We start from the raw sequence: 13,315 nt of genomic DNA, 5'->3' as shown, positions 1-13,315 counted from the left end.
CAATGAGCAAAGTGCAGTTATTTAATTATAACTCATCCCTGTTAACAGGGCTTTCTCTTACTAGATGAAAAAAAACCGATTAACATTAAAAACATAAACTATAAGGACCTTCATGCTTTTAATTTTTTTTTAACAAGGTCTTTGATAAGTTTGTTGCAAAGAACTTAAACTCTATGGTTGCTTTATTAGCAGATTTTTCTAAATCTACCAATAAGGGAAGAAAAATGTTTCCTGAAAACCTGAAGTTCTTAAATGAGTCCTAAGTCCTTATTAAATACATTTCTTTAGATATCGGAAGAATAGAGAGCAGAAACCCTGTGGGGTTAGTCTGTGTATCTATTTCTATCAGCATTATTTCTATGCAATACTGTTGATGCACTCGGAAACTGCACTTTTCTCCGCATGCACACAGAATTCTCTTAAAACAAGGGAGAATTTCCATACATCTAAGGAAAACAACTTTCAGGTTAAAAAAAAATTGTGACATTGACACATTACACCAGAGACACAGAATTTCATATTAAAGTCCTCGAAGTCACATGCCCACCATTAGGACTGAAGGGATTCTTTGGTTAAAGAGGCAATTTCTACCCTGAGAGATCAATGGGCTTTACAGGAACCATCAACTCCTCCAACCAAACTACAGATTTCCCTCAAGTTCACAAAATACAGGGACACAGATTTTGCTAAAACAAGTAAGACACTCAACCAAGACAACTTAGAAACACCCATATTTGTTGGCATAACAAGTATAGGTGAGTAACACACCTCTACCGAGTTCTCCGTTTCTGGAGGCTGTGGCAGCTAGTTGAAAATAAAATGTATAATGTTAGTTTAGAGGACTGTGTCTCTAATAATCACAAAGAAGGCTAATACTCAACACTTAATGCACAACAGTGGTAGTGAGATCATAGATTCTGTGGATTAGTTCTATTCTCCTCGTCAAAGTACAGAGCAGAGACACCAAGATGGGAACACTTTGCATTATAATTATAAATTTATCTAACTATAACTGCCCCAGATAACACTGCATCAGAAGTGAGAGGCTCTGCATAAAACAAGAAGCCTATAGGATAAGATACCATAAGATTACTTAGAGGAAAAAAAAAAAGCCAATAATATATTCCCTCTAAAAAGATTAAAAAAAAAAAAAGCCTACCTCTAGCAGGAACCAATGCCTTCTGGGTACCTAGCAGACACTTCATGCAACTCAACAAACAAAGATCAGGTTCCAAAGCGGGGTAGAATGTAAGCTCCTTGGTGGCAGAGATTGTTTTTAATCTAAACTTTGTATCCATAGTGCCTGGCACATAGTGGGTGTTTAATAAATGCTTGGTGGATTAGACAGGATTGGAAAGATCTAGCAAAGGAACATCCATCTAACATCTCTTGAGAGTAGCACCCAAAGGGAACAAAAAGGAAACCGGGGTAGGCACAGAGTATGATCAGAATACACAAGGAGTCAGTCAGCAAGCACATGTTAAGGGCTTAATACATGCCAGGTACTGTGTTAAGTCCAAGGGATGCAAAAAAAGGCAAAAACAGCCCCTGCCCTCAAGGAGCTCACATTCTAGGGGAGATAATATGCAAACAATGAAATGATGATATAGACATAGATACATATATACATATGTGTGTGTGTATACACACACATAGAAAATATAGGTAGACATACAGATGATATAGATACATAGAGAAAATACAGGTGGATAGAGATATTTACAAGACAAATAAAATGTACATGGATGGTAATCTCAAAGGGAAGGTTCTAATAGCTAGGGTATGGGGGTGGGACAGGAAAGGCCTCTTATAGGAAATGAAATCTGAGCTAAGTCTTGAAGCAAATCAGTGAAGCTAGGAGTTGCGGGTGAGGAGGGAGAGCATTCCAGGCACGGAAAACACCCAGCACGGTTAGAAGACAGAGCGTCTTGAACGAGGAACAGCAAGTAGTCCAGTCAGTGTAGCTGGATCATAGAGTATGCAGAGGGGAGTAAATGATAAGACTAGAAAGTTACAGAGGGGTTGGGCTGTGAAGGACTTCTAAATGCCAAAGGGAGGATTTAGCAGTAACAGAAAACCACTGAAGTTTTTTAAGTATGGAGTGAGAGGGAAGAGGTGGGATGTGGTCAGACTTGACCTTTAGGAAAATCACTTTGGTAGCTGAGAAGAGGAAGGGTTCAAATGGGGAAAGACGAGTTAGGGAGACCGATTAAAAAGTTACTACGACAGCTCTACCAAGAAGTGATGAGGCCCTATACTAGGGTAACAGTTGTGAGAGTGTCAAAAAGAGAGCTGTTATAAATATTTTACATATATACATAGGTTCTTTTCTTTTCTCCCTAATCATCTCTGGACATAAACCTAGTAGTGGTATTGCTGGGTCAAAGGGTATAGGCCGAGGTGGGGAACCTGCAGCCTCAAGGCCACATGTGGCCTTCTAGGTCCTCAGGTGCAGCCTTTCGACTGAGTCCAAGTTTGACAGAACAAATCCTTTTATTAAGGGAATTTGTCCTGTGAAGTTTGGATTCAGTCAAAGGGCCACACTTGAGGACCTATTGGCCTCGAGGCTGCAGGTACCTTACCCCTGGTATAGGCAGTTTAATAACTCTTTGGGCATAACTCCAGATTCAAGAAGGTGTTATGAAGGTAGAAATGGCAAGGTTTGACAACAGATCAGAAATGCGGATAAGGGTGAGGCACCAAGGATGAAGCTGGAGTTGTGAATCTGGGTCACTGGGAAACTGATCTATGTTATACAGAATGCCTGGCTCCTAAACTTTTTACAAGCTCCAAAGACTTTTGAAAATCCACTGACTTGTGGCATCCTCCCCCATTGTCCCCATGAAAGGGGCAAGTTTTCTACACGACTGACCACTTCTTAGTCAGCTTCAGAAATTATCAGATCACTACCTTAGGTTGGAGCTCTGTGGAGAAGAAGTAAAAGGAGATGTCTGAGATGAGCATGAAGAAGGGATGCTAGTGTTGATGAAAACTGTCAGCATGTAAATGAAGATGCTGACTAATAACGTCATTAACAGAATACACGTTCTGTTATTTTTCCAGGAGCAATAGATTACAGTTGATCCAATCATCGTTATATCTTACCCTATCTCCTTCTGATCAAAGGCATGCATCTATGACTCGGCTGTTTGTGGGCTCAGAGGCACAGCCTGCAACTGGGGCGAAACGCCAAGACAAATGGCCCACATTGGAACTGGACTCATGACCTTGGCCTCATTAGCATAGTGCACCAACAACCAAGCTAATTAGGAATGGCCTTTTTTCTGAAACCAGGATACACACTGGTAACTTGGTCTACCAAAGCAATACTCCCCCATTTTGGTGTGCCATGGCATGTAGCTCATGAAAAGTGGTTGTACAATGAGGATGTCTCTGAGACAACCATTCAACTCCCTTGTATATTTAGAGCTAGAAGACTGCACAGAGTATTGTTCAACACTTTCAATGGACAGATGAAGTAACAGAAGTTTAGAGAAGGTGGGTCACTTGCCCAAGGTTATGAAAGGTAGTAAATGGCAGAGCTCAGATTTGCAATGACCAAAAACCCTTTTCTTGTGAAGGAACCAGAATAAATTGTTACCAGTTTGGTAAATGCATTAAAATGCATTAAATAGGAAAAAAACAACAACAATATAGCTAATTTGGATTATATGCACATATTTGGAGGATTTTCCTTTGTTTTTTGTTGAGATTGGTAGATAATACTGCAAATTCTAGAAACAAAATAAAATGAAAACCACATTTGTGTGGTTTTCAGAAAATAAAAGCTAATTTCTGAACTATCTATCTGTTTACAACTAATTTGTTAATTATAGACCTACCTTGGTTAAAATCATAATGACTTGAGTTTCAATTTGCAGATGGATTTAGATTTCACAGGTTGTACAGGTCTCATTATATATTCAAGGTCAAATATCTGTTGATTTCAGTGTTCAAGCTCTAGAACCTGCCAAAATAATTTTCCTAAAGCACAAGTTTATCCATACTTCCTTGCTATGTAGAAGTCTGAGTAGTTCTTCATTCATTCATTACCTTAGGACAAAATAAAAACTCCTTTGTTTGCTAGGCTCCAACACCAACCTACCTCTCCTCATACTTTCTCTCTCCACCTAAGAGGCAAAGAGGTCTTCTTACTAAACCAGGACTCGTCAGTTTATCTCCCATCTATGTGCCTTTGTACAAGCTACCATCGTCTACACCTAGCATTCTTTCCTCACTTCCACTTTTTGAAAACTTTAGCTACCTTTTAGATTCTACTCCGGGACCATCTCCTCCAAGAAGCCTTTGCTAATCCCTCCCAGTTGCTACTCTCTCCCTCCCTCAGTTATACTGTACTTATTTGTTTAAATGTTATTACACGAGTAAAATGTAAATTCCATGAAGTTAAAGATTGTTTTTATGTGTCTTTGTATTCTCAGTGCCCAGGACAGCCTTGTAAATAGAAAGTGCTTAATAAATCCTCGTTGAATTGATTAGAGCAAATGACTACAATTTATGAGATGATTGTTCTCATGAAATCAACTCCAAAATGTGACCTGTTTTTATAACAATAAATTTAATTTCTTCTATTTTGATCTTCAGAGTCTATCTGAAAGCTCAATTTCTACCAACTCTTTGGAATAGAAGTCTAGCAATGACCTTTGACCAAAAGCAATAAAATTTGGCCATTTAGATGGAGAAAAAAACACAAATGTAAATTAAAGGTGCCTTAATAGCAGCTGGAAGGCACAGTAGATATAGTGCTAGGCAAAGGATTAGAAAAATTTCAGTTCAAATCCATCCTCAGACATTAGGTTGTATGTTCCTTAAGGGTAGGAATTACATTTTGCTTCTGTTTGTATCTTAGCACAGTGCCTGGCACACAACAGGCTCTTAATCAATGCCTAGTGACTGACAACTAGTTGTGTGACTGGCAACTCACTTAACTACAGTCTGCCTCAGTTTCCTCAACTATAGAATGGAGATCATAATGCTATCTACCTCTTAGGGTCGTTGTGAGGATCAAATGAGATATTTGTGAAGTGCTTAGCATAACACCTGGCATATAGTAGGCATTATATAAATGCTTATTCCCTTCCCCTTTCAAATCTGATATTCTGAATCTAAATTGCTACATGTGCTTCATCTCTAGTGATACCATACATTATACCAGATCTGTGATTACATTGCTAAAGTGAACGTTCTATGAAGGAACTCCCTCTTTCTATGAATCCAAATCAGTACCTTCTCTACAATCTATAATCTTAGCTGCCTGGCACACTGAGTGGATAAGTGACTTGCCTAAGGTCTCAGCATCAGAAGCATGTGTCAGAAGCATGGACTTGAATGCAGGTCTTCCTGTCTCCTTGTCTTCTAGACCATCTCTCCATCCACTAGAGAGGCAACTAGCTGATCAAGCTGGACCTTAAGTCAGGAGGATCTGAGTTAAAATCCTGACTGTGTGACCCTGAGCAAATCACTTAACCTTTGTCTGACTCTATTTCCTCATCTGTAAAATGGGGCTAATAATAGCACCTATCTCCTAGGGGTATAGTGAGGATTAAATGAGATAATATATGTAAAGTGCTTTGCAAATTTTAAAGTGCTATATAAATGCTAACTAGTATTAGCTATCATGAAGAACTATAGTGCTAAAAAAATATTGATGTATTACTATCTTCATGGACTCCCACAGGCATAGATGTACCATGCAGGAAGGACATTGACAAGATATTTATTCTGACCATCAAGGGGACAAGTTGGCAGTCCTTCTTTAAAAAAAAAAATAAATAGTAGGTCACAAATTTTCTAGAATTTCTGTTTCCAGTCCTAGTGTAGCAACAATAAGAAGCTTGAATTCTCTCCTCTTGTTGCCAATCAATCCCTGTATTCACCTCCCTAGGATTTTCTCTATGAAATAAATATCTGGCTGACAACCACAATCCCCAAACAGCCCTAAATTCCATTTAGTTAGGGCAATGCCATTTTCTAGCTGCTCATCATGAACGCGTCACTAAAGGAGTTCACTCTGCCAATCCCTCTGAATCCGTTTTTCAGTTCCTCTTTCACCCACTCATAACCTCAAATAGAAGGCTGGAGGGGTGGCGGTGGGCGGGGGGAGATACTCAATGGTTTTGCAGATACCTTTTCCTGTGTCCTGCTATTCATCAGCTATGGAAAGCCCACATAAATGGAACAGAAAGCTTATTCTTTCTTTCTTTCTTTTTTCAAAATTGGGCTAAAATTGATGTAATATGGCATTTCACTGAAAACAGACCAAGATCCCCCTGTCTATTAATACAAAATTGTTTGCTAACTACATTCTGATTAGGGAAGAAGGTAAATGGCATAAGCATTAATGAAAGGAAAAAAAAGGAGTGGAGCCTCAAACTACTCAGATACAACTCTGGAGAAAATTAGTGATGACTTAAATAAAATAAAGAACACTTTCTGCTTAGATGGATCATCTTCTGTTTTACAGATCAGCAATCGTGTCACTGGGATTCAGTTATGAAATGTAGAATTAACAAAACTTTGACTTGACTAAATTGTATGCATTCAGTCAATGTGGAGTAATCTCAGCCTTCTAAACAAACAAACAAACAAACAAACAAACAATTTCCACTAGACAACTACTCCTGTGCCCTCTCTTAGTTTCATCTTCTCTGTGGTTGCCGGTATCTAACAGTAAACAGCTCTACTCCATTTATTGGCAATTACTGCTGAAGGTCACACATCAGCAGTAAGCCTAAATTCCAGGAAAAAAAAAAAAGGCAGCTCTTATGTAAGACCTGCCTGAATGTTGGCAAGTGCCCAAGAGAACAGTCCGCTGCAATGTAAAAAAAGTAGGACATCTCTGCCTTATGTTGAACGTCCTGAGAACTCCCCCTGAAGGAGAAGGAGTTTAATACTTCTTTCTCTTTCCTCCTGACCCTCCTTGAAGCAACACTCCTTCCCAACTATGGATAGCTCCCATTTCTTTTTCTGGGATTTACAAACCTCACTTTCAGTCTCATGACTTTCCCTGCAGCACAGACAGGATGCTGGGAATTCAGAATCTCTCAGCACCAGAAACAGGCAGGGGGGACTCAGATTCGGTTCCAGGCCAAAAGCAACTGTGGATGGTGATGGATTTAATTTCTCTTCTCCAACATGAGGAGTTAATTTAGCAGCTAGTTTAGGGATAGGGAGCCAGAGAGATGATACCATGTTAATTGAGAGTAAATGATGATTCATCACGTTTTAGGGAGGACATTGATAAACTGGAAAAAGCATCCATAGGAGGGCAGCCAGGAGTGGCAAATTCCTCCTTCAATTCATACCACCTAAAGAGAAGATGAAGGAACTGGAAATATTTAGCTGAGAGGAAAAGATTCATGGAGGTATGACTGTTGTCTTCAAGTACATAAAGGGCTGTCTCCTGGAAGAGAGAAGAGGGTCACTGCCCTCTCAGGTCCCTTTCAGCTTTAATTGATTCTATGATCCCAAGATTTGTTCTAATTGGTCCCAGGGGGAAGAACTAGGATTACTGAAGGGAAGTTGCAGAGAGGCAAATTTTGGCTGGCTAGAAGGAAAATCTTCCCCATGATTTGAACTCTCCCTAAATGGTATGGGCTACCCCCAAGGCTGGATTGGCTGCTTGTTGGTGGATCACATAGAAGAGACACGTTCAGGTATGGTTGGACTGGATGGTATCGGATGGCCCTTCAAATGACAAATTCTGTGAGTCTGTGGCTATGGAAAAGTCTTCCATTTTCCTGTCTGCCTCTTGGAACCCTGAGCTCTTTTCAAGGCTCAGGTCAAGTACCACGTCCTCCCACTGTTTGCTCCACCATGATCCACCACATCATTTGTGCATTAGAACATAAGCTCCTTGAGGGTGGGCACTAGTTGATCATCTTTATCTTTTTATTCCTAGTGCTAAGCACAGTCCCTGGCTTCTACTAGGCATGTAAAAATTACTTGTTGAACTGAATAGCATTATTTCCAAGATTGATGGATGGACGGATGCATACTGCGATAACATATAAACTAGGAATACATCACTCATCTACTTCCTACACACCTTTTACTTGGTTTCCAAGCAAAGGAACAACACATGGAAACCAGACTTGTGTTAAAGCTTTTATTTTCCCTGGCCCTCCTCTGAAGTCATAACTATCAGCTCATACTAGCGATATGGCCATACCTTACTGTTTTCCAGATGACAAAGTACTTTCACATTTATTTGCTAAGTAAAGATTTCTATTTATTGCCCTGGAATGGGTTCCAATGCCAATAAATGATTTTTTTCAGGTAAGGAATACTGAAATAAGTTAACTTTAAAAACAAAACAAAAAATCCCCACCATCTTCTCCCCAAGAAATGTTTTTGAGTCAAATGTCCTTAGTGACAAAAACACGGTACCAAAAAAAAAAAAAAAAAGGAAACACTGAAAAAAAATCTTTTCTATTGTTTCCCACGTTTCCTAATGATGCTTTTGGCCGGACTCTAGGGGCCATAGTTCTGTCCCATTTTCTAGTATTTCACTGGGTCACAGGAGATTAATTCTAGTCCCAAATGTGATGGCTCCAGCTGAGGCCATAAGGGCCAAGGAATTTTCCTTCTGAAGAGAAAACTGCATGAACTTTTCAGCTGAAGCTCTGCAGAACACTTCAAATGAGTTACCCACCTCTCTCCTGACACAACAGGCTCCACAGAAAAGTAATGTTCAGTGGTTTTCTCTTTCTCTTCTTTTCTTTTGAAGGTGATGGTAAGAAGAGTGGACATATACCCATCCTTTCTTTTATTTGAGAAACCTATTTTGGTTGGGTTTAAAAGCAGCTTTATTCCAGAACACAGTTGAAAGGGCCTTCTAACATGCACTTTTGTTGTACAAAATCTATCACCCTGTCCTCAGTTCACCTTGTTGTTGCAAAAGCACTCATAATTGTTTGGAATGGTATATGATTTTCCAAGTCATTCAGGACCCCTAATATCTTTTATCTATCCCAGCTTGAGACAAGGGGGTGTCAGTCCTAAGACAATTCCTAATGGAAATCGCTTTGGTCACCAACCAGAAGAATACATTCACTGTTATCAAGAAGTTGTTGTTTCTTTCCCTTTATTATTTAATAAGTTGGGCGTATTTCTTTACAATTCAGGGTTGAGTCCCTGATTCCATCCCATGACAGGATGAACTTACTAGATTTCTGAAGAACACACACCTCAGCTGGGTCAGGTGAACCCAGCATTCTATTCCCAGCCCTCTTCTTCTTCTCTAAAGGAGAAGGAAGAAATCCATACATACTATGATCATCTTCAAAACAGACAAAGATGGTCAATGCCAACAAGACACGTTGATGCACAGCCAACAGACATTGCAAAGGCCTGAAGAAGTGGGGCCTTGTTTTCTATGCCTTACCGGGCTTTGACAGTTGCTAGTGGTAACAATGAAAAGGGAACCACCACTGCTTCCTCTGGGAATTTACAAAGAATTCAAAGCCTTGCCAGATTATGCTCTTTTCATAAACAGACAGTATTCCATTTCCTACTGTGTATTTATAGACACACCTGCTACAGCCATGGAATCATGCCATGAAGGAGTCATAAAGTCCCAGCCAGCAGACCAAGTTCTATATTGAGTGATCCCACACTTCAGCTGATCTGCTTTGGTCCACAGCAGGGCATTACAGGCTAAGACTGGTGAAAGTTCTCATTTTATGGCCTCATTTGCAATTCTAAACAGAGCTTGAACTTTCAACAGATAAATTAAACTTACCAAGGTTCTCATATCCTTGGAACAAAGATAGAACCAAAGGTCACCAACATTTCATATGAACAGTGCTGGGTTTGGTTGTTATTGGGAGCCATTCTCCACCCCCCACCGTACCCCACACCAAAAGGGAAGGTAAAGTAGAAAGATAAATGCCAACATATTCAAGGAAATGAACTGAAATCACTTTACTTCTCTTCCCTCTCCACTCTGAATTCTCCATATTTCTCTATGCCTAGAAGACATGACCCCTAGGTCAAATTTACATAATATTAGAAATTAAGGCTATTAATGAGTATTATATAGCACAAGGAGATTTGGATTTGGAATATGGGGACCTTGACTCTGCCACTAACAATATATGTGACCGAGGGTAAATCATGGCCCCTCTCTGGCCTTTGATTTTCTCATATGCAATACAAAAAGAGGACATTAGCTGACATCTTGAGACCTCAGTCTAGTTCGAAAATTCTGTAATCCTAAGTGTCATTCTCCTTAAACTGGCCTGGTCATTTCTTATCACTTCTGATTTCTGAGGAAATAGGTATCAGAGCAACAGTGAAGAAAATATCCCAGTCTATTTGGTGGGGGGGTAGGAGAGAGTAGATCCTAATTAAAATTATATTTTAATTATTTTCCCATTAAAAAGACAGCTATCTTTCTATAACTTTATTAGTTTTCTGGACCACTAAAAAATGTCTGATAAAAATCTATTTTTAGCCTTTCCAATTTCACTCCTTGCAAATATATACCAATTCTCAAATAACACAAAGGACTTTCTATCTGTGATGAATAACTTACATTTGTATCATCGGATTAACGTGAAAAAATAATATCCCCCCAAATATTTAAAGGATTTTTTTTGAAGTGCTGCTTCATGAATCCAATCTACATTCAAAATTCTGTCCAAAATTAACCATCCTTCTCCAATACTGCTCTGCCACAACAAGGCAAGTTAATTCAAATTTTTAGGAATTTGGGAGGGGTTCTATCTGTGCATAGAAATCTATAGATAATATGTTTTCTAAGAACTGGGGACATTTCAGTTCCATGGAAAAAGCTTCAGCTATAAACCTTCCACTTCTAATCCTCACACTCTGAGATGTATTTAGAGACGAAGCAGGAGGAACTCTCAGTTAATGTCCATTCCTACAGTGCCGTTTTCCATACAATGTTTTAATACCACTTTTTTTCTCTTGGTTAATTATCCTTTATCAAGAAAGTGAGGATCAAACAATATAATAATTGGAATGTGCTTAGCATAATGTCGAATATCATCTATTACTATTATTATTTTCATTCTGAACCTCAGACTAAGTCCAAGTATGTTTACAGAATTTTATGTTTAATGCTTCGTATACAAACAAAGTTATTTCACTTCAATGCTGTTCTCAAAAATAAAGGTTTTCTTCCAAAGGGCATGGCCAGCCTCACCAAGAAATTTAGCTTCATGCTTGAGCAATAAGGAAAACAACATCCCAACTTCACAAGGCTTTCTCCACACTGAAACAAAAACTACTTTCCTACAGATGGCACACAAGCCGGTCATGAGAAACGCCAATGAAGAAGACACGTGATACACTAGGACTCACTCCCATGGGCAAAGCAGACAAAATAAAATGTTAAACACAAGAGAGAGTACAGGACAGACAAGTCATGGGGCAACTTGGAAAAGAGCATGGAAACACCACTATGGGACATTTAAAAGAGAAAGGAGGACCTCAGTATTATCCGATTCATCAATGGAAATCAGCTGAAAAAGAAAAAAAAAAGGGAGGGGGAGGAAAATAACCATTAGGAATATTAAGTCTAAGCCAATTCAAGTTCTAGGCACTATTAGAAATTGTCATAGGTTAAAACACAGTGCTATAAAATTATTGTAATTGTCATGAAAGCCCCAACCGGGTTCACAATGCTGTCACCCTATTTGGTGACATCAGCTCTGCTAGAAACACTCTACCAGGCAACAAAATAGACAGGATGCAGTCATGCTTTGTTCACATGCCGAGTGTCAAACCACATTGATAGCCCAACCAAGTTCTAAGAACTCCACCCTGTGGCTTGCGAGTTGGCTAAAATGTGTACAGAACTGTGGGCCAGGGAGAATTCCCCAATTAATAACGTCATTTTTTCAGCCAGCAGTGGGAAAGAATGGGAGCTGAAAGGCAGACAACGAACGTCAACTTGGGAGGAGGAGAACCTCTCACTTTCAATCTTAACAAGACTACTGCAACCCAGACTGAACTGTGACACACGCTGGACACAAGTCACCGAATCTCTATAGGAAGCCATTCAATTTTCATGAGGTCACCTGGAAAATAATGGGATGAATGGATCCCAGGCCCAGAGATTCCGAATCCAACTCAACTACTGAGTTTAAGAGGAAAAAACCGTTCAAGTTAAAATCAAATGCTACTGTTGCAATGGTATAGAGTTAAAAAGATTAAAAAGTAAAAAGGAAGAAGATGCCTTCCGTTAATCAGCCCCTACACCAGTGAATTCCATTTAAACAATAAATGGGAGAGAACTAACATTAGTGGTCTTCATTAAAAATTCTAAAAGGGTTTTATGTCAACAGTCTCCATGTTAACTTCTGCCACATGAAATAAACTTTAAATTCCTAACACAGACCTGAGAGCTAGAAATACAAATGTCTTACCCAGCTGGGAAAAAAAAATAAGATTTAGTAATCACTGAACAATAATTTGGGCACATGGGAACCCCACTGCTTCCTGTATACAATAGCTGAAACTATTCAAGGGAAGAAATGTACTTTACTTGAATTCCATAATATTTAGATACACCGACTTTCCTTTCAATTTTTTTTTTTTAGCACCAAGTTAGGCAAACTGCTATAATGTAACTTTTACCATGCCAGCTATGCTAAATAGGCTCATACCTTGTAACAACTAGGTTGCCTGTTGGGATGTTGTTATGAGACTTTAATGTTCCCTGTTGATTACAAAGGCAGAAATTGTCTCCGGCAGAATGTAGGCTCCTTGAGGTCAGGAAAGGTTCTCATTTTTTATTTTGGTAACTCTAGCACCCAGCACAGTGTCAGAGGCATACCAGGAAATTAATAAATGTGTGCTGAATTGATCTGACTTTGAGATGTTTGCTTACAAAAGATTCTTTTCTTTCTTGGCTTCATTTTAGGTCATGGATATGGTGGGGCATAATCAAAAAATATGGGGGAGAGGTGAGAGGAGGTGAAGCAGTCCAGGTTTTTTGCTTTGTTCCCTTAATAAAGTGAATATGATAAGAAAAGTAGAATTTTCCAACTGCTAAAATGTCTTTGTTACATTTATAGGGGACAAGCAATGCTATTATCTGTTTGTTACTCGTATTAGAGGTGATAGCTGCCATTACCTCCTAGAATGTCTTCCATGGCACTGAGGTCTTTTTATCTGCTTCTCTGAGATGATTTAATTTCAATAAAAAAGAAGGTGTCAGCAATGGTGATCCCACTAGCATCAAAGAGAATGCAATTTCTACTCTTACGGAAGCCAAGAAAAATCAAGTGGGCACAAAAATTCCTTTTCTATTGTCCCTAAATTGTAC

General features: G+C 39.2%; 1 protein-coding gene across 3 annotated transcripts in view; it reads right to left on the bottom strand.

Annotated features, from left to right (window-relative positions):
* The window catches only part of ITPR1 (inositol 1,4,5-trisphosphate receptor type 1), a 394,249-nt gene that overhangs the window by 148,767 nt on the left and 232,167 nt on the right, over window positions 1-13,315 (bottom strand). The window contains exons 40-41 of one of the 3 annotated variants that reach the window (XM_027863906.1): window positions 11,475-11,507; window positions 769-804 (exon numbers count right to left, since the gene is read on the bottom strand). The exons of the other annotated variants lie outside the window; for them this stretch is intronic. Coding sequence (XP_027719707.1) covers window positions 769-804; window positions 11,475-11,507 — 69 coding nt within the window. The remainder of the gene's footprint in view (window positions 1-768; window positions 805-11,474; window positions 11,508-13,315) is intronic. 3 annotated transcript variants of the gene reach the window in all.

The sequence above is a fragment of the Vombatus ursinus genome, unplaced genomic scaffold, assembly GCF_900497805.2.
Source record: "Vombatus ursinus unplaced genomic scaffold, bare-nosed wombat genome assembly UNPS02014773.1, whole genome shotgun sequence".
NCBI lineage: Eukaryota > Metazoa > Chordata > Mammalia > Diprotodontia > Vombatidae > Vombatus > Vombatus ursinus.
The sequence above is the reverse complement of the archived record's forward strand: the minus strand, read 5'-3'. Positions and strand labels throughout refer to the sequence as shown.